The sequence below is a fragment of the Cyrtonyx montezumae genome, unplaced genomic scaffold (assembly GCF_038088225.1).
Source record: "Cyrtonyx montezumae isolate F1298 unplaced genomic scaffold, pur_monq_1.0 scaffold_3, whole genome shotgun sequence".
NCBI classification, from domain to species: domain Eukaryota; kingdom Metazoa; phylum Chordata; class Aves; order Galliformes; family Odontophoridae; genus Cyrtonyx; species Cyrtonyx montezumae.
The window spans coordinates 149,864,774-149,889,228 of record NW_027072034.1 but is presented as its reverse complement, the minus strand read 5'-3'; the positions used below and the strand labels follow the sequence as shown (position 1 = coordinate 149,889,228).

At 36.4% G+C, this 24,455-nt stretch overlaps 2 protein-coding genes across 7 annotated transcripts in view; both read left to right on the top strand.

Moving 5' to 3' along the window:
• The window catches only part of GSAP (gamma-secretase activating protein), a 416,138-nt gene that overhangs the window by 23,568 nt on the left and 368,115 nt on the right, over positions 1-24,455 (top strand). The gene's annotated exons all lie outside the window — the stretch shown is intronic.
• The window catches only part of MAGI2 (membrane associated guanylate kinase, WW and PDZ domain containing 2), a 718,224-nt gene that overhangs the window by 614,919 nt on the left and 78,850 nt on the right, over positions 1-24,455 (top strand). For 5 of the 6 annotated variants that reach the window (XM_065743670.1, XM_065743668.1, XM_065743673.1 and 2 more), the window contains 2 exons: positions 11,133-11,164; positions 15,011-15,200. In XM_065743670.1, coding sequence (XP_065599742.1) covers positions 11,133-11,164; positions 15,011-15,200 — 222 coding nt within the window. The remainder of the gene's footprint in view (positions 1-11,132; positions 11,165-15,010; positions 15,201-24,455) is intronic. The other variant, XM_065743669.1, reaches the window with a different exon arrangement.

The following is a 24,455-nucleotide window of genomic DNA, read 5'->3' as shown; positions in this document are numbered from 1 at the left end:
GTCTCTTAATCTTTAGGGATTCCAAAAAATTAGGCATTTCTCATTGGTTTTGTTGTTTGGGTTTTGGCTTTTTTTTGCAAACTTGATCATCTTGATCAAGATGCTTTATGCTCTTTAGTGTTCTGTATTGCAATAGTATCTTGTCCATCAATCATAATTTCTGTCTCTCCAGTTTTTCTTTGATTCCTATGACCTTATGCTAAATCTGAACTTCACATCATTTCACTGTTATAATTTCAATCACTGCAAAGCTTTTACTAAATTCAGCTTCGTACTTAATAAGTAAGTCAAATGCTGAGAATTACCTCTTGACTCTATGGACATGAAAGCAAAGAGATTTCTCTCTACTAGGTATGTATAATTGTAGGCAATAACAAATCTTCAGCAGTTCTAAGTCAGGTAAATTACCTGGAAGTTCAGTCAGAGAACTGAGCATTTAGAAATGCATTTTTCTCTTAGTTGTTTTTGTACTCATTTAGACAAATACTTGCACTTTGTACATCTACTAACAACACCTGCCAAATATTCCACTTTCCTACACTGAATGATATTCCTTTTCAGCTAAGATTCAATCATAAAAAAAAGAATATAATCTTGTGGTTAGTTTTTTTTTCTATTATTATTTCTGCCAGTCTTTCTGTTCTACCTTAATCCTAATAACCATGAATGAACTAGTCTATCAAGCTGGTGTGAAGGAGCTAGAAAGCGTGAAGCAATTATTACTTTTAATCAAGTCTGGATATGAAGAATCAACTAAGCATGTTCTTGCTTATTCCAGGTTCCACCACTGTGCCCAAGCAGTATGATTACCTTTTCATTACATTGTCATCAAGAGTTTATCATTCTGCCATGTGGTCTGATAATGAGCCAATTAGTTAACACACCTGAGCTCCTGACATTTTACATTGTCAAGGATGAGATTTCAAAGGCAAGTCAACAAAATTCAGAACCATGGTGACAGCTTAATCCATATTAAACACGAAATTCTGAAGTTACTACGGCATAATTTGATAATAACATTTCAGAAAGGTGGTCAGATGAAACTAGCAGCGTCTCTCAGAGTATGCAGTTAGTTATTTGTTCCTTTGTGATGAACTCTGAGCTCCCAAACCTCAGAGAAATCAGGACTGGAACACTGGGCTCAGATCTGAACTCACTAGCAGGCATTTAGGACTATCAAAAACTTTACTGTAACTTTACTGTAACTATAACTGTGAGATTATCGAGGATGATAACCAAAGCTCCAACTTATCTAATAGTTTCTGTGTCATACCTGCCACTCTAGTACAGATTTCTGAGTAACGTCAGACCTACACTACTAGAACTATGATTGTGCATCTTAAGTTCCTAGTTCACAAATTGCAACAGTTAGGCATCTGCAGATCAGTCTTTAAAGACAAGAGAATGGAACAAAGCTGTTCCAGAGGAGGTCCAGGCTAAAGTCCATATATTGCAAAAAAATTTTTTACTGTGAGGGTGTTCAAATGCTGGAACAAGCTTCTTAGAGAAGTGGTTGATGCCCCTTGCCTATCGGAGAAAGACATTTGGATAACACTCTTCATAATATGCTTTATCTTTTGGGTATCTGTGAAGAGCTCAGACAGCCAGACTAGATGATACTGGAAGGTCCATAGGTTCATAGGTTCATTAGGTTGGAAAGGACCTACAAGATCATCTAGTCCAACCATCCTCCTATCACTATCCCTACTACTAAATCAAATCCCTTAGCACCTCATCTAAACGCTTCTTGAACAGCGCTAGGGATGGTGCCTCAACCACCTCCCTAGGCAGGCCATTCCAGTGCCTGACCACTCTTTCAGAGAAAAAATGTTTCCTCAGGTCTAATCTCTAGTCATTTCCACTTGAAGTTATTGTATTCTGTTCTATTCTATTCTGTTCTACTCTATTCTCAGTTTGTGTCCACTATAGCTGATGTGGTCTTCAGTAGACTACATAAAATAACTCAATGCTACTTGAGTTGTCCTATTGTATTCCACCTCGCCTCCCACCTATTGGTCCTCTGTCACAACTGGCAATACTAAAGGATTCGTATTGCAACCCAAACGACACAGAGATGATATCTGGAAAACTCTTCAATACAATCAGCAAAGTAGAGACAGATTTTCAGTTCACTGTATTGCTGCTACCTCTGTTCAGTTAGTTGAAAGCTTACTCGACTTGGTTCTTTGGTGTTCAGCCTCAGTTGCATGGTTTATCCCAATTTCCCTTGCACTGGCTTTCCGTCTTTCATTTGAGTGAAGCATTGCATTGCAAGGTTTTCCATTCCCGTGACTATTTAGTGATGGGCACCAGGGGCATTCTCTACATTTATTTTCATTAATTATTTTAGGGATTTTTCTGATCTCCATTTCAAGACTAGCTGATTTTCAATATAGGACTTGGAAGCCTTAGCAACAAGGTACAGAGGAGTGTGGAAGTTTGGGAACAGGCATCTGAGGAATTTGGGAGACGTTTTGGGGGATACAGGGATGCAATGAATTGAGCAGGAACTGGCAGTATAGATCTCAACACTAAATATCTTCTGACTTCTTTGCATCCATATCTTAATGTGAAACTCGCATGCAACCAAATGAATGGTTTTAAAGTTTAATTGTTCTTCCTTTTTTTTCTTTTTTTTTCCCAAGAATTGCTGAAGACTCTTTGTGAGTGCATTTTCAGGAAAAGGCCTTTAGGACTCTGAGTACAAAGACCTTATTCTCCATCTGCATTTAATGGAAAATATTGTGAACATGTTCATCAAAATGACAGGCCATGATGTAAACTGAATTTTCTCTAATGTGCCTAGAAAGTGTAAAAGATTAAATAGAAGGAGATTATAAACACAGATAGGAGCAGAAACAGTGGCATAGTTAGGCAAAGTTTTCGACTGTCAAGTGAGCTCTGAAAATGCAGTGCAATATTCCTGAAAAGTTAGTTTTGCAGCTTAAATTAACTCCTGGTAAAGTCATGCTGAACTGTCAGACTTGTTCTCAGCAAGTAGGTAAAGTCTTTAGGGGAATGGCAAAACTCACAGTCCAATCTAGAAGCTGCCAAAATTTGAAGATGCAATTTATATTCTAAATCATCTTGCTGATCCAGCATGTGTGACATATACAAATCATTTCACCTTGCTGTGTCTGCTCTGCTCAAGGATAGCTACTTACCACAATGTGTTTGCTCAAGAAAGGGCATTATTTGCATTGTTAGCTTGTGCAGCATTAGAACAGTATGGCAGAAACTGTAATCCTTAGCCTGGCTTGGGCACATGAACTAGCAACAGGTTTGGGCAGCAGTCATTGGAGTACACACCTAAGCAAAACTGGAGAAACTTCAGGGGAAATTTCCTTCTGCCAAGAAAAAGGTTCTTTTGCTTGTATGTACAGAAAAAATCTCTTGACCTTTTCAAGATGTCAGGAGAGTATGCAACCTGCAAGCAAACTTCTGAGATCTCTTTCTTAAGACTCCATGTGTTAGTAACAAAGAATGTAGACTTCAGCTAACTGGGGTAGTATTTATACAGCGTGCATCTATTATACACCTCAGTAAGGAAAATAACACTTCATTCAGTGCTAATGGTTGCAAACCACAAAGCAGAAAATGGATTAAGGGATTTTGAACTTCTAGTGGAATCTTCTTTAGTAAAATTCAAGAGACAGAGATTTTCCTCTGTTCTATAAAAATATCTTTTCCCATTTCATTTTTCCCAGTAAAATCTGTTATGAATTGTACTGTAGCACCATTTTCTCTATTTTGAGACATAGCTGCCCTTCAGATAATATGGCTTGCTATCAACAAGGAAACAAATCTGTAACTGTGTTCATTGTTGTGATAATAGGCACCAGAAAAGTTCTTACAGAGTTACCACCCAATGCGACATTCTGTGTTTACTATAAAATATCATCTGTGGAAAGTAATCAGTTCTTGCTGACCACATGAAAAGATGCTTGTTCCAAACATATACATCTAATTTCCAGAAATTGTTGTAATTTTTTATTATTTTTACTATCTCCAATACACTTGAGCATCAAAAATTCTCAATGACAGTGTTGCATCTGCCTCCTTGCTATTTTAGCTATGACCCAGAAATTCGCTGCTTCACTTCCAGATTAATCAGGAGACAATATTTGGTCTGTTGGGGCTTTTTAGTGCCAGAAATTATTTTCAATCTCTGACCGATAAGCAATTCACAGAGCTGCATGAGACAAGCAAAATAAATAGATGCATGTCCATTAGAATGTAAATTAACTCATTACTATGCCAGCTGCTGACCTTTTCTGACGGCTGCATTCTTGCTAACAAAGACTCTTTGCTATTCATGAAAACAAAAACTTAATGGTAGCTTGAGATTCTCTGGTGTATTTTAAAGGAAATTCTCATAGATGCAGGTGACCGGTGAGGGTCAGAGCTTGAACAGCAAACACTTCTACTATACATGACTTTGAATAGCTATCCTTTCTCTAATTATTTGTGATGAACTGAATATTGTTGAGAAATTGTTGCTTGAAAAGTCAAGGTCAGTGAAATTTCATGAACAGCACAAAAAGTATTCCTTATGTATAAAAAGATGATTATTGATTTAATATCTGATCTCACAGTCAATTAAGTTTTTATATCAGTTCTATAGACCCCAGTGAAATGAGATCAGGTTTAATTTCCCAAAGTGCTCCTCTGCTTCCACGTCGTTTCTGATAAACCTCACTGTCCTACACTTTATGCTACTCATTACAAATTGGGAAGCTTAAAATGCTGAAATACGGTATTGGACTCACATTGCCCCCAGATTATCTGGAGATGAGCCAGAGAAGGTGCTGCCCTGATGAGTTCTTAAGGACTCAGCTGAACTTCCTGTGGACTGTTTGCTCTTTCCCTTTCACCTTGATAGAGTGATTCTCTGTGGCTGGGAAACGTATTCATTCTTCAGTGTCACTTCAGAGTGTCAGGCCAAAGAGAGTGAAAAGCTGCTCATTTCTGTTGGAGAACTGCTTCTGTTAGTGCTGCTACACCTGGGTTTGAGATCAGTTTCTATCATTGTGAGTCTCTATCAGGCAAAGCTGATTGATAACATCTGAGCATATGTAAATAGCTCTAAAGAAAATAGATGTATTTCACAGTTTTACTAAACTGGACCTGCATTTACTATAACTGGTGACTGTGGCCAGCCTACATCTCAGTGTAGCATGGTGCTACATCAGTGATGTGCTATGCTACCAGCATGTAGGCCACTGCAGGGGGAAGCTAGCTGCAGCCAAAATACTCTGGATTTAACCATATATAACATTAAGTGCCCAATCAAACCTGATGCTTTGTTAATATCCATCCCACCCCCAGTGTGGGCTGTGTTGGTTTTTGACTCATTGCATCAGCAGCCAAACCCTAATCAAAGACCTCTGTGGCATGGCACCATCACTCTGAGGTACATCTGACAACAGGACTAGCTATCTATGCTTGAAGAACTAGAGCTCCCAATTTTCTTACGCCTACTGTCTATTTCCAGGTAAATCATTTTTCTCCTGTTGGTTGAGTAAGAGCCTGATGCTTAAAGCTATTAAAAAAAAAAAAAAAGAAAGAAAACAAACCTTTGGAAAAAAAAAAAAGAGGTACTAATGATTGTTTGTATTAGAACCTGGGCCTCTAGTTGCCCTTCCCAGCTGATGTTTTAAATATGATGATCAATTCAAACACCTTCTTGTGTTTGTAATTTCCATCAGTTTTAAGTTGTTGTTTCCTTTTAGGTTTTGTTTAGAACAGTGTACAAGTTAATTGAATGTACTTATTCTCCTTGATTGGGTTTGTTTACCTGAATAGGGGAAAATGTTTGAAGAATAATTGTGTTAATTTTATGCCTTTGGTTTATGTTAACAAGAAAGCCATTTTCTCTCCCAGCAGTTTTTTATTGTTGTCATTGTTGTTTTGTGTTGCTTTTTTTTTTTATATTAGTTTGAAAATATTTTCTCTTAAGCAGTTAGCCCAGTTGTAGTTTGAGTTTTGTGCACCTAATCCACACGTACCATGTACAGATCAACAAATTGTAAACTTACAGAAGGAGAAGTCAGATGTCACACGAGTGACAAGAAATGGTTTCTTGCATCCTGCTAAAATGTGTATACCAGGACTTTCAACTCTCAGAGCAGTTGTATGCTGTCACATCAGTTTAAAAATAATGGGTTCTTGGCACCTCTGCAATTATGGCCCAGTGTAGGCAACTTATAGACCTCTCACTAATCCCAGTAAAAGAAAGAAAAGGATTAAAAAAAAAATCTACTGTGACAGCAGATTTCTACAGAAACTTTTCTAGGAAGGAAAACTTTTGCTGAAGTGTTGTCACAAGGACTTTAATAAGATGTCTATGGAATAAGTTAATGCTCTGGGAGTGCTCATCAGCATCCGTTCATTGACTTCCAAACATCTATATGAGAAAAGTCTGTGTAATGCTTGGGACAGCTTGGTTCAGGAAGCCATATGCTGCAAGGCTTTTAGCACACACACCCAAAAAAAGTAAAAAATGAAAGTAAAAAAGGCAGCACAAGAAGCCCAGTGAAAGCTAATGGGCAAAACTTTTGCTGTATCATCAGCAAGACGGGAGATGCAGAGGGAGGATGACGTGCCCTGAATACTGCTTTGGCTGAAAAGGTCTTATTTTTGACACTCTTAAGTTTCTCTCTGCAGTACTACCACACGCCGTCACTGCAGAAATCAAGGTCTTCCCAGGCTTCAATTTAATTACATGTCTGCCATAGAGATGAACATCCTTAAAGGTCCTGTGGTTAGGTGACACTTACATTGGTTACTTGTGACTTAACAAGGCCTCAAATTTTCTGTGAATCAATACAAAGTAGTGAAGAAACTTGCTTTGTCTTGTGGCTGGAAACAAATGGACATGAAAAGTTAGCAAAAAGTCATGCACAGGGCAGCAGACTAATAACTGTAGGCTCATTTTGTATTGCTGACATTTGGACTGATGCCAAATGTAATATCTTTAATGAAAAAAAAAAATCAAGGCACGATTATATCTTGTAAATATTCTAACTCTTGGCCAAGAAGAGTCTTTCAGCAAGCCAAACTTTGCTTCACCAAATACTCACTGAATTGTAAGTGAAGCGTGTGTGAAATTCATAATCATATTTTATCATAAAAGCATGCTTACATTTGTATATAAGAATAAATAAATACAGTAAGTATTAAGTGATTTGTTTTTTTCTTTCAGGATAATTTCATTTACAAAAAAAAAAAAAAAAAAGTATAGCAGCCTAAAAGTGGAAATTTCCTTGATCTGAGGAAATACATTTTTCCAAAAACATCATAGTACAGTAACTGTTTACTGTTACTGGTGTTTCTTAGTACAGTAATAACAGTTCCCTGCACTGATTTGCAGGGAAGCTCATTTTTAAAGGCAGTAAATATAATTAATAACTGAGTGTCAAAAATATTTTTTACATACTGATTTGCAAGGGAATGTAATACTGATTTTTAAAAATGACTTACTGCTTCCTCATCTTATTTATTTAAAATGAAACCATTAAAATTGCTATAAAGATGCTGGCCAACAGCTGCTGAATCTTGGTGTAGTTTAAGTAGCCATTATTTAAAAATACATCACTGTTTACTGAAAAGGAACTTTGTAGAGGTATGGGAAGTTACGTGCTTTATTGTCACGAGGTTACACATTATGTTACATTTCACTGCATGGTGATGGGTGTAACTAAACTGTTAATTTAAAATGAATGAAGTGATATGGGATAATTTGGAAAGTGATCCACAGCTCATGCAGGAAAGCTTTGATAAGAAGTAATGGCTGTCAGATACGTGGGTGAGCAGAAAATGCCTTATAGAAAGAATTAATCGTGTAAAGTACTGTTAGGTGGCTGAAAGTTGACTTTTATTATTTCTGATTTTGAAGTATATGTGGATACGTGTCTTTATGCATTTATATGTATGTGTGTGTGTGTATATATATATATGTATGTATATATAATCCTCTCAGCTATTCTGCTTTTTCTAGAAGTTGCTTTTCCTGATTTTGGACTATTGAGGTTTGGGACTTGAAGAGGGGAGTAGAAATTTGGGAATGGATTAAGGCGGTTATAAGAGTTTATCCTGTATGTATGTGTGTAGTTAAATGCAAGCTGTTGAAAAGGTTGAGCAGTATCTGTACTGTATTAATACTCGAGAAATTGAAAACTGTACTTTTTGGACAACAAATTTCAGTCTTGTCTCAAAATCAGTAACGGATTGATGCTCATCTGCCAAGTGCTGCCATCCAGGCAGGGTCCCACCATCTCTTTTGAAGAAAACTCATGGCAGGAAATGAACCAAGGGAAAAAACAGTACTGAGAAGTGAGGCCAGACCAAGTGCAAATCTACTGCTTCTCACTGCCATCTGTATATCTGTCTGCAGAAGGCCAACATAGTTAAGTATGCACATCATTAAAATGTATTCTTCAGATAAGCTTTCAAGCCTCATTTTTCAGCATATACAGAAGTCAGTTTTATAGTTCTGAAGAACAGTATTAAAAAGGTGAAAGTTAGAAGGGAGCTTGCAGAATCCAAAGGAAAGTACTTTTAGTTTTTATTCATTTCCATGTGAAGTTTCTGTTATGCTTACAGTGTATTCCATAATGCATTACACTGTTGAATTCTTTCATTTGCAGCAATAGCCACATGTATTTATGTATCAGTTATAATTCTGGACATTTATAGTTCACATCAATTATCCATAATCAGTGTCATGTTGAATAAATTGACTAAAGAGCAGTTTTGTTTAGGTTAGGAAAAAGATGAACAGTTCATCTGAGGAGATGTACTATTTGATGAAAACTAAAACTGTCATGAGATATATGAAAGATAGAAAGAACATTATGGAACCAGACCTTGTGTCTAGCACCTAGTGTTTGGCATACGTGCCCAACTGTGTCATCCTACATGAGGCCTTGATCTAATAGATGAATTGAAATCTGAAGAATCAATTTTAGTATCAGTTCCAAGGTAGGTTACCTCTAGAGATGTTATCCTTCCGATGTGCTTTCCTACACATATGGATGGATATCCAATGCTTCTTTTAAATCTTGTTTTGAATCTTTTACCTCTGTCGCAACCTAGACCCATTAGTTCTTTTAATATAATTTCATGCTGTGTGAATAAACATTGCCTTTTCTTGTTTTGAGTGTAAATGCTGTCGATTTTATGTTGCAGTCTGTGCCCACAGTCACTAGGCTAAATATAAGTTTGAGGTGCCCTTTTTACAGTGAATGCTGGAATTTTCTTATTGATCTTAAAAAGAAAATTACTTGGTGTATATGTCATTATTTGGTTGTAAATACTTATCAGAAATTTTTACTATCAAGTAAAAATATGATAAGTCCAGCAGCGCGAATTTTTAGGTAGAGACAATAAGTGAACAGGGCAGGAACTAAAATGATTCAATCTGACTGGGAGTAATTTTTGCAGATGATATGCTGTGGGACATTCAGCAGTAGCAGTGGGCAGGGAAGGTTACCTCTACAAATATTTCTCAAACATGATACCCTTGTAAGTTGATCTGAGGGATCTTTCTGCAGACATCCTTACAAGTTTCAAGTCTTATTTTTAGGTTTCAGGGGAAAAATGTTCTTTAACTTTCAGTCTCATTAGCTGTCCAGAACAACAGCAGGTATGAAAAATTTCAAATTTCTACCATCCAAGGTGTTAAGTGAGTTTCTGCTACAGGTGCTGGTGGTGTCACACAAGCCAGAACTATATAGGATGCCTGTTATCTCAGCTTGAATTTGCAGATGGAAAGAAATCTGTCTACTCTTTAATAAGGAGGTTTCTATCTAGACATGGCAGAGTCAGTAAAAGTAAAACTTTCTAGGATTACTTTTCATAATATACTTATGGTTTAAAAACACTGTCACTTGTTACTAAACAGCCAGTGTTTGACTGCAAAACACTCATTACCTAATCATCATAGAGTTCCAGGAGCTTTAAATGTTTCAAATACAATTCCTTTTGCCTTTTATCTGTAGAAAGATACTTTCCCTAGTTTCCTTGTGATTTTAATTGTTTTTCTAAATTCACCTTGGAAAATGAAATAATGAATTCTGTACTACTCTTAGAAATTAATTCATGTTTTGAAATGAAAAGCAGCCTTCCTCTGAGAGGTCTCAGTTTAGAACCTTCAACATTTGTGTTTCTGACAAAACTATTTGTCATGAGCTTTTAATGTTGGGAATCTCACTGTGTTTTTTTTAACCTGCTGTTAAACTGAGAATGAAAATGAAAACTGAGAACTGAGAATGAGCTTTTTTTGATGAAAGCTATGTGGAAAATGTGTGTTTTTGAAAATGTGACCCAATATCCTTTGAAATCCTTGTTTTTATTTAATTCTTCGTGTGTTTAACTTTTTGAAATTGTGCTGCACAAGATACAAGTAGTGTTTACAATGAGTGTTTCAAATTATTTCCTTTTATGAAAAATGACATATCTGGAGTTTTAAACATTTGTAAACTACAGTAGGTATCAGTCAGTTGGTAACAAAGGAAATAACTAGTTGTTTAGAAGAGATAGACATGTCCAACCTCTTGCTAACAATGGCAAAAGAAATAGAAGATGTCAGAAAATACTAATAAAAGGTAAAATATATCAAAAAAAGAGACAAGCAACTCCCCCCAAGACTTTGCTGCCGTGCCTAGATGGATGAAACTGTTCTCTAGGCATTGCCTCTAAAAAAAAGTCTGAATTAGATGTATTATTTTTTTAATATGATGTTCTGAATTGCTTCTTCTTAAAGGTGTGATTGCATTTAACACATTAATATCAGGTTATTTGGTGTCTTGTCCAATGTCCTCCAAGACAATTGGAAGTCCTTCTGTTTAATTATTTTAATTTCATCGTAATTCCATGCTGTTTGAGAAGTATGGCAATGATCTCAATGGCTCCACATGCATGTATATATATGCTTATATATATATATTTATGCATGTATTTTTCTTAGAAATTATCCCCTGTGGATTGTAATTTCTTCCTTTGTATGTACAGTTTTCTAATATGTCAATATTATCAGCGGACAGATACGAGAATGGGAGCAAAGACACCACTGAGCCTCCATCCTTTAAGCACCGGAAAAATCTGCTAATATTATTTTTTGTTTATTTCAGGTTTCTTTTCTCCATGGAAAACTCCAAAGCCTGTAAGTTCCCTTTCAAAATTATACACATTGAGTTCGTAAGATGACTATCATTCAAAGCAAATTTCTGTAGACTTTCATCTAACCCACCTGTTCCCAGCTCGGGAGACACCTCTCAGCAGTGCCCCAACTCTAGGTGAGACACAGCATCAGGGGTGGCCTTGTTAATAAGTTCTGCAGATCTATGCACTTGGAGCCTGCCAAGTGCTGTTTGGAGAAAGGAACTTTAGGATGGGTGACAGGAACCAAAAGGACAGTAGCTCAAAAATTAGTCTGGAGAAGGCAGCAGGAGGCACCATCACTGAGGCCAGTCTCATTGGCCATTTATTTGCAGTAGAAAACATGCAAATTTCTGTTTTACAGGTGGATTGAGTTTAAAATTTTGAGAGTAATTTTTATTCTTTTACACATTAGTAGGTCTAGAGCTATTTTTTATAGCTTTCTTCTTTTTGTGTTAGGGTGTTTTAATGCTAAAACCTCACAATTTCACGTCCATTCATTTTAGATAGTGGCATCTTTATTGCAACCAAAATGATTTTTGTAACCTGGTAAATACAAATAACAGTTAATTAATCAGTTGATGCAACTCCATCAAACTGCTTTCACCTTGTGGTATTCTTGATGTAAAATGTCAGAGGATAGATGCAATGTATTGGCATTTGTATCACCATAAGTTGGTGATATATACACCATAAGCAAGTGTATCACCATAAGTTTTTTTCTTGAACAAATTAACAGGGTATGTATAGGCCCCTGTAAACATGCATCTGTCAACTAAGGGCTAGTCTATTTTCACTAGTTTCAGGTTCCTGCCTGTCTGAGACAATCTGCTTTGAGTCTCAGGTAAAAAATGATGAAATAGCAATCATAGATCTTGATGAAAAGCCAAAGAACTACACTGTAGTTTTCAAGCAGATCAGGGCTCACTGAATAAGGTAGCACCTTGCTGACACCCTGGAGGTGTGTAGCAGGAAAGAAAAGCAAAAGGTGGCCACAAACCAGGCTTCTTTTTTGCCTGTGTGACTGCTACTTACCCTCACCTCTCCGGCTATAGAGGTGAAAAGTAATCATGACTCTCCTAGATCAAAAAGGGACCACAGGCTGTTGACTGGAAGAGAAGAGATGAGCTGATAGGAATCCTGTGATTTCTATGTATATAGAGGATATTTATATTGTATGTATCATATGTAATATAATATTAGTGCAAATTATATTTGAGTAATGTCACCAAACCATTACCCCATTTAAATTTTATACATTGCATGCAACACCACGTTTACTCAGTTCCAACAGTTCCTTATCTGTAAGTTACCATTATGGTGACTCACTGCAAAACTCAATGTGACTATTTAACTAATTCATATGAGTTTGGAGGTATAATTCCACTTATCTTTGTCTGCATCTGGAACTACTTGTGTTAGCAGTATTACCCACAGCAAGGTGGGAGAGAGATTTGGAGATCAAAAAGAAGCAAACAAGAATTAGATATGTGAGACACAGTAGGATTTTGTGAATTTATTTCATTTCCTGTCCTTCCTCCAGTGAAAAGTTTATTCACCAAAGATAATTGTTTTCCTCCATCTTTTCAAAGTCTTCTATAAATATTTTAATTTTATGCAGTTTCACATTTTGAAAGAGGTAAGTGTTCTATCTATTTCTCTGCTATTCTCCTAAAAACTAGGAAACTTCTACTTCTAGCCTTGTTTCCACGTCTTTCTGCTTCATAGAAGTGGTTTAATATAATATACAATATTTGATATATAATAGGTAGATTTACTGTCTTTTATTCTTTTTCATATTCCTTAACATAGGCAAACCTTAAACATTCTCCTGTATTATACAAGGAATTTGTACTGACCCCAGCTTAAATGTTTGGTTCATAATCAGATTTGTTTCTGGAAACCTCTGAATTTACACTTCCATAATACAGTTATACCCTGCGTATATGTTTATATGTGTCTTAGGTAATTCCTTTAGGCCTGGAGGCACTATAAGAACAATTATTGTGATTTTCATGTGGGTTGCCACTCAGGCTAGTCTGCTTAGCATAGGATGCATTCATTTCACTGCAAAAGATACCTGAATGTACATTAGGTACTTTCCTGTACCTAAGTTAGTTCAAAAATAACTCAAGTATATTGCACCTTATTCCACAGGATATGCACACACACATTGTCTCTCATATCACGTCCTAGAGTCCATCTTTTATATCTGACCCACCTTAAATTCTTGAAAATTGTTGCTGAGAATTGAATACAACATTCTGTATTTTCATTATTGGCATTAATATTTCCCCTGCTCAATTTACATATTATATGCAGTACATACAACTGTGTGAGTCATCCATGATTTACTGAAATACCTTCATTTCTTCAGATTCTGCCCTACTTGCCACAAAAACTCTGACTAATTGTAGCTTAAGGTATAAATAAGGTCCTCAACATCTGAAAATGGCTAGTATCTATATTCTGTCTTGAAGTAAGAAGTTAAGTGTCAGATCACTTGGGGATGTGCAGAGTGATGGTTACTCGGCACATTCTTCGCAAAGACTCTCAAGCATGTGTAGTATGCACAACAGTTGTTGAAAATCCTGATGAAAGCTCACCTTCTGAGCCAAATACTTTCTGAATCCAAGGGACTGGAGTTGAAGGATAATCACAATGTATATAGCAGACTTTCTGTAGACTTGCAGTCATCTTTGATGAAGCACTGCTGATGGGTACTAGAAGCTCGTGGTTCTTAATTGCAGTTTACTTCTGAGAGTAAATTTTTGTGGAATTAACTGATTGTTGGAGTATATGAAAGAATACAATGTTCTGGAGGTTCTACCAGCCTTTGCTTCAGAGGGGTAAGAGGCAAAGTCAAATATTCATTACCTGGGATAAACGTTTGTGTTTGTTTTAACAAACATATTCAAACATATTTGCTAATGGAATTTAATTAGTAGCCAGTTCCTTCAAAAATAGAAAATCCTAATATCCCTAAGTTGTCTTTGCACAGTGCATATTATCTCCCTTCTTGACTGATGTGCTTCAGAGACCAAAAAAGGTAGCCTTGAAGAAAACTTGGATTTGAGGTAGTTTTCATGAATAGACAATACACTCCTGCGTACATTCCTCTACTTTTAATGGTCTGTAGGAGCAGAAATACTTATCCTGTGCTTGGGAACTTGGCTAGATGGCAACAGTGTAATTTTTATTAGAAGAAAGAAACCACAAATAATGAAAAAATCTGCATCAGAGTAATGCTCACCTTGTTCTATATTGTGTCTTTCAACTAGCTACTCAAATACCTGCTCTAATAATTTCACCTTTGGGGGTTATATGTTCGTACATGAAGCTGTAGATTTTGTTTGCAGTTACAGTAATCTATTTCTTTCTCCCTTTGCAGCTAGGTATCTTCATGCGTTCTTGAAAGACACAACATTAAGATCATTCAGTTGCAATCCAGCCTGGGCACTTCTTTGTTAAGCACTCTTCTCACTTATGTATTCTGCTGAATCTGATAGTTTTCATCTTCTCAGTCATACAGATTTTGCCTTTAGTAGAATGCTTTCCAATAGCTCAGGGCATTCTGTGAGAGATATTCCACGTGCTGCAGGGCAGTGTTGGATCTTAATCCACACTGGATCATATTATCTGAGAAAGATAACATCTTCCCTTGAGTGACAAATGACAACTTTAACCAAATAATTTTAAAGCAGCGCAATGCACATCTTCCAAAAGAATGTGAGGGGATTTGATAATTTGCAAAATGCCTTATCTTTTACTGAAATCGCTGTCTTTAGCCTGACTGTGGCACTTGCAGTTTTTACAAAACAGCTTTATTCTCTGTGTGTTTTTGTTCCAGGTGATGGAACGATGGGAGAATCAAGGCAGCCCTCAGACAAGCCTATCTGCTCCAGCTATGCCACAGAATATTCCCTACCCACCCACTCTTCACAGGAGTTCATTTCCCGATTCAACAGAGGCCTTTGATCCACGGAAACCTGACCCATATGAGCTGTATGAGAAATCAAGAGCTATTTATGAAAGTAGGCGTAAGTGAAAATCCTGTTCATCCTGGTGGCCATTTAATATTTTAATATTTTTCCTATGAATGTGCCATTGCTGACACAATTTTCCTTAATTAACTTTTGAGACTTAAAGAAAGAAATTATAGTCCCAATTAATGTAGGGTATTTCAAAAAATCTGCACTTGCATATTTTTCTAGATCTTCCTAGATTTTATAGTTTGTCTTTCACAGTTTTGTTTCCTGATATTTCCACTCTCCTCATTTTGATTGAAGTCCTTAGTGTATAGTGTATATGTCACTCTATTTTGATGTTATTTTTCTTTATGATTAACCAATAAGAGGATGTGAAATTATCAAAATGAAGTAGTTACATTCACTTTATAAAAATGACGATGACAAGTTATAATATTGTCTTTGATAGTTAGAAAGAAACCTCATTACAAAACAGTACTGAGCTATCAAGATGCCAATCTTGATTTAATTTTGTTTTTAAGTAATATACCACATTATTTTCCACAAGAAGAATAAAAGGCGTTAAACTCATGTATTCTATCCCAAGAAAGAACATTTTCTCAAAATTGAATTTCTTTACAGCAGTTTTTACTTGCACACATCAGCTTGATCTTAATACTCCAGTTACAACATCAGCACCTTCTGTTTGGTTTTGGTGTTTCCAGTCTTCAGCACTGCAGGAAAATAAGAGTTCTTTTTACACCATCTCTAAATTAACCCTAGTGTCTAAATTGCATCTCACATTCCTCGATTGTTTGCTACTATGGCAAGTGCCAGCATCTTCCACCACCATGTAAGTGCCCATGTAAGGGGTACTTTACTGAGTAGAAATTGTCGCCTTAAAATTCACTTTTCACAGACCAGATTTTTCATCCTTTTTACTTTGTCTTTCATTCTTTCAATAAGTGCCTGTAAAGAAGTTCCAAATCTAAGTGCTTAAATAAGTTGGTGGCATTTTTCTGCAATACTACGCATTTTATTTACCCTAAATATGGATCTGAGGACATAAAGCAGACCCCCTATAAAAAGTGCTTCATCTTCAATTATGAACTGTTTCAGCGTATTTGTTTGTTTGTGTGTGTGTGTGTATATATGTATATATATACATACATATATATATGTCTGTGTGTGTGTATATGTATGTATTACATACATATACACACACACATATATATAAGATGAAAATTTGCCAGAGCAGAAATGCCATTCCAGAGTGCTAGCACTAGTGCTAGGATTTAGAGCTATAAAAACAAATTAAAGGACAAGTGAAATATTTCACAGTTAGCAAGGGTTTTAATCCTCTCTACTGAAAACACTCCTGTCTTTGTTTATTGCTTTAAGGAAAGGAAATAATTGCAAATATTTGCAAATAATTGCTTCACATGTAGGTAGTTTCTAGATGTGAAGCATTTAAGCAAATATCTGAACTTTCCATTCAGCAAGGACACAACTCTCTTGTGTGGTTAAAGCCACCAAGACAAGAGTGAAAAAGCACAGATTTCACACACCAAAAGAAATATATTTGAAAGACAATTAAGAAAAAGTCTTAATTAAGTCTTAATTAAGAAATAGTCTCAGTCAGTGTTCACCCTTCATAAAACTATGGGAATATTGGCCTGATGTAAAGGACCAAGATTAGCTGACAACCTAAGCCAGTGACACACTACACCAGAAGATACATTGGGCCATTCAATAAAAGAATGAAGTGATTCATTGTCGTTCATGGGTGCCTTCTATGAGTTTTCTGCTTGCTTACTTGACCAACATGAACTCCAGTCTTTGATTGCTTTAATCTACTTTGTTCAGTAGCACATGTTATGCCAGAGGAAAAATGGATAATTCATAGGTTGGAATTATGCTAAAACCTGTGTTTAAAAGATATAGCTATATTCGAGTTCTGACCAAGAAGAAAATGGAAACTGGCAACCTAGCCAAAATAAGAATTAAAAATCATAAAAATTCTAAGCTTAAAGCAAGGAAGTGAGGGATGAAAAGCAAGACTGCAGTAACCACTCTTCTCAGATTTCTAAGTGTCCTGATCTTCTAGCCAAACCAGAAAGCATTAATCTCTTCTCTTCTGTCTCACATCCTAAAAACCTTTTGTCTATGCTTTGATTCCACTATTCCCATCCAGATCTCTTCTGCATTCATTCATGTCCCTTGATTATAAATAACTACATCCAAGCATCTTTTACGTTCCTGACATTTTTGTTCCATAAATGCCATCAGCACATTAGCAAATTCAATTAGTCATGCTATTGTTTTTGTTGTGGGTTTTTTGTTTCTGGTTTTGTTTTGTTTTCTTTGGTTGGTTGTCTTATTTTGTTTTGGTTCTTTACATAGCACTGTCATTTCCTGAAGTGAGAGGATAAAAAAAAAAAAAAACAGGCAGGAAATCCATTACTGACTCAAGAAGTTGTCATCCAAATTGAGTATATGGGAGGCAGTTCCAAGATAATACACACTTAGTTTCCTGCCATGTGGTAGTGTCAAGCTGGTTGTCTTTATGTGCACAGGAAAAGTTTAGCAACTTCGGGATTTTTTCAAGTCCTCCTTATCTCAAAGCAAGCTTGCCTTATCTCCTGGCAAGACCTGAAAAGAAAGAGATTTGTCTCCTAAAAATAGCACAAGAAAGCAAACAATCATGACCTGGAAAACTCAAAAAGAAGGAGTAGTGCTGGATTTTGTTTCTTTCACTTTGAGGCTGTTATTAAACAGCTCACATTCATACTGCTGTAGCTCTGAATTTCTATGGATCCTTTTATCAGAGAATCTCACTGCAGTCAGCACTCACCAGGACCTCATCAAAGCCTCCTGCTTCCCCATCAAGGAGACAGATGCGTTGTACATCACGGTGTGGTGGTGTAAACGCAAGAGGCATGATGCAAAGCTGAACAAAAACTAGATCCAAGGCACCATATAATAAGCTTTTGCTCACCCCAACCTATTGATAGCAAGAGAGGGCCTCCGAGCATGAAGTCACCACAAAAGAAGATTATTTTCATTCTACAGAAGTGTTTTTCTGCCCCAGGCGTACGAAGGGTCTGCATGACCTTGTGCAATAGGGAGAATTTGATTTTTGATGATAACGTGTGAGTTACAAAGGGCCTCTTCTTTTGCACTGAAAAATTTTTGTAGAGGCTGTTCTACCAATATGGATTTGAGACAAATCACACGATGCATAATTACAAAAGTGGAGTGCTACTGTATTTCGTAAGTTGTAGCTCCTTGGAAAATTGTTTGTCATCTGTTAGCTGTTACCTGTCAGTTCTTACCCATTAGCTGCCACCTTCCTATGCTGTCACCTGCCATCAGCTCTGCTCAATAGCTCAAAATAGCCAAAAGAAGGAGCATAAAGTGTTTCGCCAAGATTGATGAAGTCACATCCTCAAAAAATAGCTGTCTGAAAATAAAAGAAGGGAAATAGTTTTCTTACTTCTTTCTCACTCCTCTCTGCAGCTATATCTCTTTTTCTGCTTTCTTTTTCTTCTCCCTATTAAAGAGAACCTATGCAGCTACTTTCCACCAGACTCCAAAATGGAGTAGGATCTCTGTTCAAATAACTGAATTATTTTTTCATTTTTTCCATCCAAATATAAAATTTAAATGCCTTAAAGGCAAATTCTTTAACTTCTTTCTCCTTATGAAAACTCCTGTAGTTTAAGTGAGAGCACTGTGACTCTGAGGATAATCATACCTCATTATCATGAGGAAAATCAAACATGACACATCAGATCAGGAATTTCTTGTTAGTAAAAAAATTTGAGTCCATGTGAACCACTTGTTATAGTTATAACGAGCGCTGCAAAACTTAATGTCCTGAATGTAACATTTTTGCCTTTAAAGATTATCTTATTACTACTTTTTTGTAAATACATAGTTATAAACTGACTTTGTTCAGAGGCCTACATAGGCAGACATCACTCAAAGAGGGGACACAAGGCTGCTGGGAATCATAATGGTATAATTTGTCTCCCATTATGAAATGTGTAATATGAATTTGGCTTTATGTTTCTTTGAAGAAAGCAGCAAAATGAAACATTTCTTCATAGTAATTAGGTGACATTTTTCTTTCAGTCAGTACTGTAGTTCAGGAGTGGCAATGTGACACAGAAATGCCAGTAGGAAGAACAAGATAAGCCAGTGATAAGCTCTCATCAAATGTGAAATCTGGACAATTATAGCTCCATCTTTAGAAGGACACTGATCTCTTCTTTCAAAATCGCATGTGTTAATTTCTCTCCTCACCACGGTATCATGGATTTCCCAATTTCTTTTCAAATTTACCATCTATCAGCACTGTAACTCTTTTTTTTTTTTTCTGATAAACTGGAAAGCAACCAAAAAGCAAAGTCCACCAATAGCTGTGAAGCATGTAGATAATAAATGTGTTAGCATAATGTATTATTAGCTTTTATTAAATAAGAGCATTTTCTCATATAAACTTATAATAACTTTCACAAAGGGTCACATCATGTATTTTAATATGAATTTCCTCTGAAATATCATTGCAGAGATTCAGAACAGATCCTATTTCAAGTATCAGCAATAGGAAAAGATTGTCACACAATGTTATACAGATCAGTAATGTGTAACTTGGAAAATACCATTTTTGCTGAAAAAATATGAAGGCCCTTAGAGTTTTTTAACTCCAGTACTCATAGAACATTAACAACAGAGTGCGTAGAACTGAATGCATCATCACCTCAGAGTGTCTATGACACAGCCTATATGTCAAACCAGAACTTTCTACTTGGTGCTTGTTGGCTGAAGGCCTGCATAGTTATGCTCTTAAAATATTGAAGGAAATTTTTTGTGTAACTGTTAGGACCATTTTTTCAGACAGTATTTCTCCCTGCCCCCAACAAGAACAAGAACAACAAAAAGTTGCTCTAGTTTTGTCCATTTTAGCTTACCTTTAGTCCAAAAAATTTCACATCTTGTTTATGGTGCTTTAAAATATATTTAATTGGAAACTATTAAGTGCAATGCATTGTGCTATGATAGCATTTGATACATAGTTATCTGATGTATAATAAAAAAATGAATGTATGTGTGAAGGGTTCTAGTTTGAAATTTTCCTTGTGCTCAGTTTGCCATATCATTCAGCCTCTCTGCTCATCAGTTCCTGCCTCATTGAGATATGCCCACTTTCACTTAGTAAATAATAGACTAAGTTACTAATTATTGTGTATTAGCATCAACCTGGTCCTTGACCTAGAGTATGAACAACTGAGTTGTTGGAAGATAATTTCTGTAAGTAATTTCCAGACAGAACAGGCTGTTGTTTTCCTTACAACAACTTTTTCTACCCCAAGCAAGAGATTAAGAGCTAGAAAAAGAATAAGACTTCATATTACTAAATGAATGCAATCATTTAATTTTTTTTTTTAGAAAGAACTTATTATTAATGAAAGGAAAGGAAATATAGCAGACCAACTTCAAATAATCTCATGTTGTTCATCACTGCAGAAAGAGTTACTCACCATGGCAAAATGGATTTGTTGGTTATAAGAACTGACAGTGAAACCAAAAGCATTTTCGAATGGAATTATAAGAATACCATCATCACAGTGCTGTGGATGTAAAGTGATTTTGATTGCTGGATTGTAAAGGAGATCCCAAACGACCTACCCTAATATGAGGTGTCAGTTTTACAACTGATTGCAGTATTAAAGATGCAGTATTCCTTTCTCTCAAGCAGTTTACAGTTTATTAAGGGGCGTACAGATAGATTTTCATCCGCAAAGTGATAAGGTGCACATAAGAAGTCAAAGTACTAATTTAAGTAACTGACTTGAAAGCATTGGAACTTAGTTACAGGTTATCATCTTCTGCAGAGCAGAGCATGAGACCAATGGGAATAGCATCACCTGCATGTGGCTTCAGTCTGCTCCTTGCCCACATTTGGAAAGGACATCGTTATGTGACCACATTCATCCTATTTATTTGTAAAATTCTCCTTTACCTAAAGCAAAGGTAGAAACGAGAAGCTGTAATATAACTTTCATTTCAGGAATGTTTACATTTTATTTTATTTTCATAAATATTTTGCAAATTTCAGTTTCAAAACAATGAATCCTTAAAATGAATGGAGATTCTGTAAATTATTTTAAGTTAAACAATAATCCAGACCTACAAGCTTTTTACTATCCTACCTTCTAATAGCAAACTTACCCTTCATCTCATATGAACAAAATCCGCTTATACAGCAAATCCTTCCAAACTGTGTCCCGTGCTCCCCCAGAGAAATGTAAGAATTCATGATATAACTGTGTGCGTGACTTGGAGTTAGTCGTGAGGAAAGATTGTATTGCTTCTTGCTTCTGAGTGTGTAGGAATTCCTAGATATTTCACTTTACATTACAATGTTTAGAAATAAGATCTAGGAAGCTTAGAAATTACTTCAGATTGAGGGAATTCTAAAGCCAATGCCTTGCCATTTTTTCCAGCATAACAACTGGTCCAATGAAAGATAATACAAATCTTCCTTAATTAGGAAATTTGTTAACTCCTCCTGTAGTCAGATGGATAACAGAAATGTGAGACATTTGGTTCAGGAGAAGTAACCAACTCTAGAGAGAATGGAAGCAGATGTTAGAACTGAACAAATCAAGCAGTCAAACTTTTAATCCTATTTATTGTGAATTCTCTCCTTAACTAGAAGTGGTAGAGAAAGGATCTCATGGGCAATTGGCATTGTTTGAGCTTGCAAGTCTGAATCTCCATTTTATTTTATCCAGTTTTTTGAGAGAACTGGATTAGCCCACAAAGAAGGAATGTCTAGAAAAAATCTTCTAATATAGAAGTTACTACAGAAGAAAAGAGCAATAAAAAGTTCTCCTTGTCTACACAGTTAAGAAGTAGTGGGATAAAACTGCCACATGCTACATTTGATAAAGATTATAAAAGTAACTCTATATGTAAGGATATTTCTAGGAATTTCTTGAAGAGGCTGAAGAGCCACAGTAAGTAGGAATTTTCAAAAAGATTATAAAGAAAGCGAGTCCAACAGGGATGGGCTGAGCCAGATCTTTCACCAGATAAAGCAGGAAATGCCCATACTATCACCAAACAGCCTCACAATTCAGAGCTTCCTTTTGCACTGCCGTCTACTCCAACATGCCAAGTATCATCAGTGAAACATCACTTGAAGGAGCTGCTGCTGCTAATGATCATGGTCATGATGAAACAGTCTGTCCCAAAAACACCACATCTTTTGCATTTCCAGATGCATCCTCTCCATGCTGTTAACAGCAGGGAGGGCTATGGAGCCAGCAAGTACATGTTCAGCTGCTGCTGTGAAGGACAGAGGAAAGGAAAAGACATATTTGCATGGGAAGGACGTGCTCTGTGTGTAGGATGCTACTGGAGGTTCCTATTATCCAAAGCTGTCCCCTGAAATTACCAGAACTGGATCACTTAGAGATAGGCAGACTCCTTTCAGATATGCTTTGATGTCTGCTTCACTCTGCACAGATGCTGGGTAAAGGGATGATTATCTATGGTTCTGTGGTTTTTTAATCTATTGAGATGATATCTACCAGAAACACAATAAGGCGAAAGAGAGGAAAAAATCAGTTAATACAGATGCCTTGATAGTGATTTCTGGACATTTATTATGAAATAAATAACTAATTCTTCTCAGAATGAAGTACTAAGCTTCAGTTTCACAGAAGTAGAATATATAGGATGTGGAGAGGCTCTTCTCATACTGGTGAATTCTCTACCCAGCCTCCCTCATCTCTCTCCTCTCACTTCTCTCATTAAAATTTGCACAAACTGTAATGCATTCTACATTTGCAGTGCCGTCTGTGTGCACTTTTAAGGTCTGTTCATGGTTGTGGTGGTGGGCAGCGTGGTCTCTTTGTGCTGCCCTCTCCAAACACGCCTTCTGCTTCTACATTTCCTGGGAGGTGGAGACAGGAAGTTTGATGTAGTCCGATATTAGAAAATGCCACAATGCACTTACTGCCAGAACAGGAAGTACATGGAAAGTTTTGAACTGCCATATGTAAAGGTTAGTTGCCTATAAAAACTAATTCACAGGTTTTTATAAAAAAGATTTTGCTAGAGTCTGTCAGCATTTGGTAAAATTACCAGTTCAGTTTGTTCTTAGCAGATACAAGGCATCAGGATGTGTAGAAATGGTATGCCTTCTGGCTGACTGGGAACCAGTCTCAGTGATCTATCCTCTTCCCTTGGAAACAAGTTTCTCTCTAGTGTCTTTGAGCCTGGGGTTACATGAGTTTTGGAAAGACCAACCTGCATTTGACATGGGCAGATGTTGCTACTAAAACTTCATATTTTATGTTAAATGTTCTTCAGATGTCATCCCTCTTTTGATGTTTTTTACAAGCTGCTAACAGCTTTCCTATCACACGAGCCCAGACACTTAAAGATGATATTCTGTTTTTCAAAGTGCCAGAAAGAATTACAGAGATCCTCGACCCTACTTCTGGTAGCAGATTCCTCCTAATTGGAACACAGCTTTGCTATATTTACAAAAAATTAAGGTCTGCACTTTGATTTATCTTTTTGGCAGTCATATGTTTAAAAACTTTTAGGCTTGATTCAGCAGCTCAGTATAGCAAAATAACAAGTTTCATATGTGTGAATTTCCAAATTGCAACAAAAACAAATGCTAGATGTTGAATGGTAGATTATGAGTAGTAATGACAGATAACAGCAAGAGACTCTATATGATGTTCTCCAGAGAAAAAGATAACGTATATTGGAATGAAAGCCGGGTAAGACTTAATGTCATTAACTCTGAAGAAAACTAGCTTATAGGCAGGCACTTTTGCTTGGGCACAATCAGAAGTTTATAAAATTACACTGCTAATGTAGAAAAAAAGAGTCACTCTCTTAATAAGTTGTTCCTCAACTTGTCACAATTTGAGCACATTTTTACTTCTTCCACTTAGCTTCCTGAGGCCAAATCTAAGGGATATTAGAGTGCCTGGAAGCAGAACCAGAAACAGAATGAACCAATCTTACAGCAGCTCAAAAGAATAATTCTAGCTGGGTGACCAAAAGAAAGGGGTTGAGTTCTCAGCTTATTGAGACTATCAAGATGAAATTGCTTTCTGTACATTAAAATCATTAAAAAGATATGAGTAAAAAGCATAATTTCATAAGTTCATAAGTTCATAAGTTCATAAGGTTGGAAAGGACCTATAAGATCATCTAGTCCAACCATCCTCCTATCACTATCTCTACCCAACTACTAAATTAAGTCCTTTAGCACCTCATCTAAACGCTTCT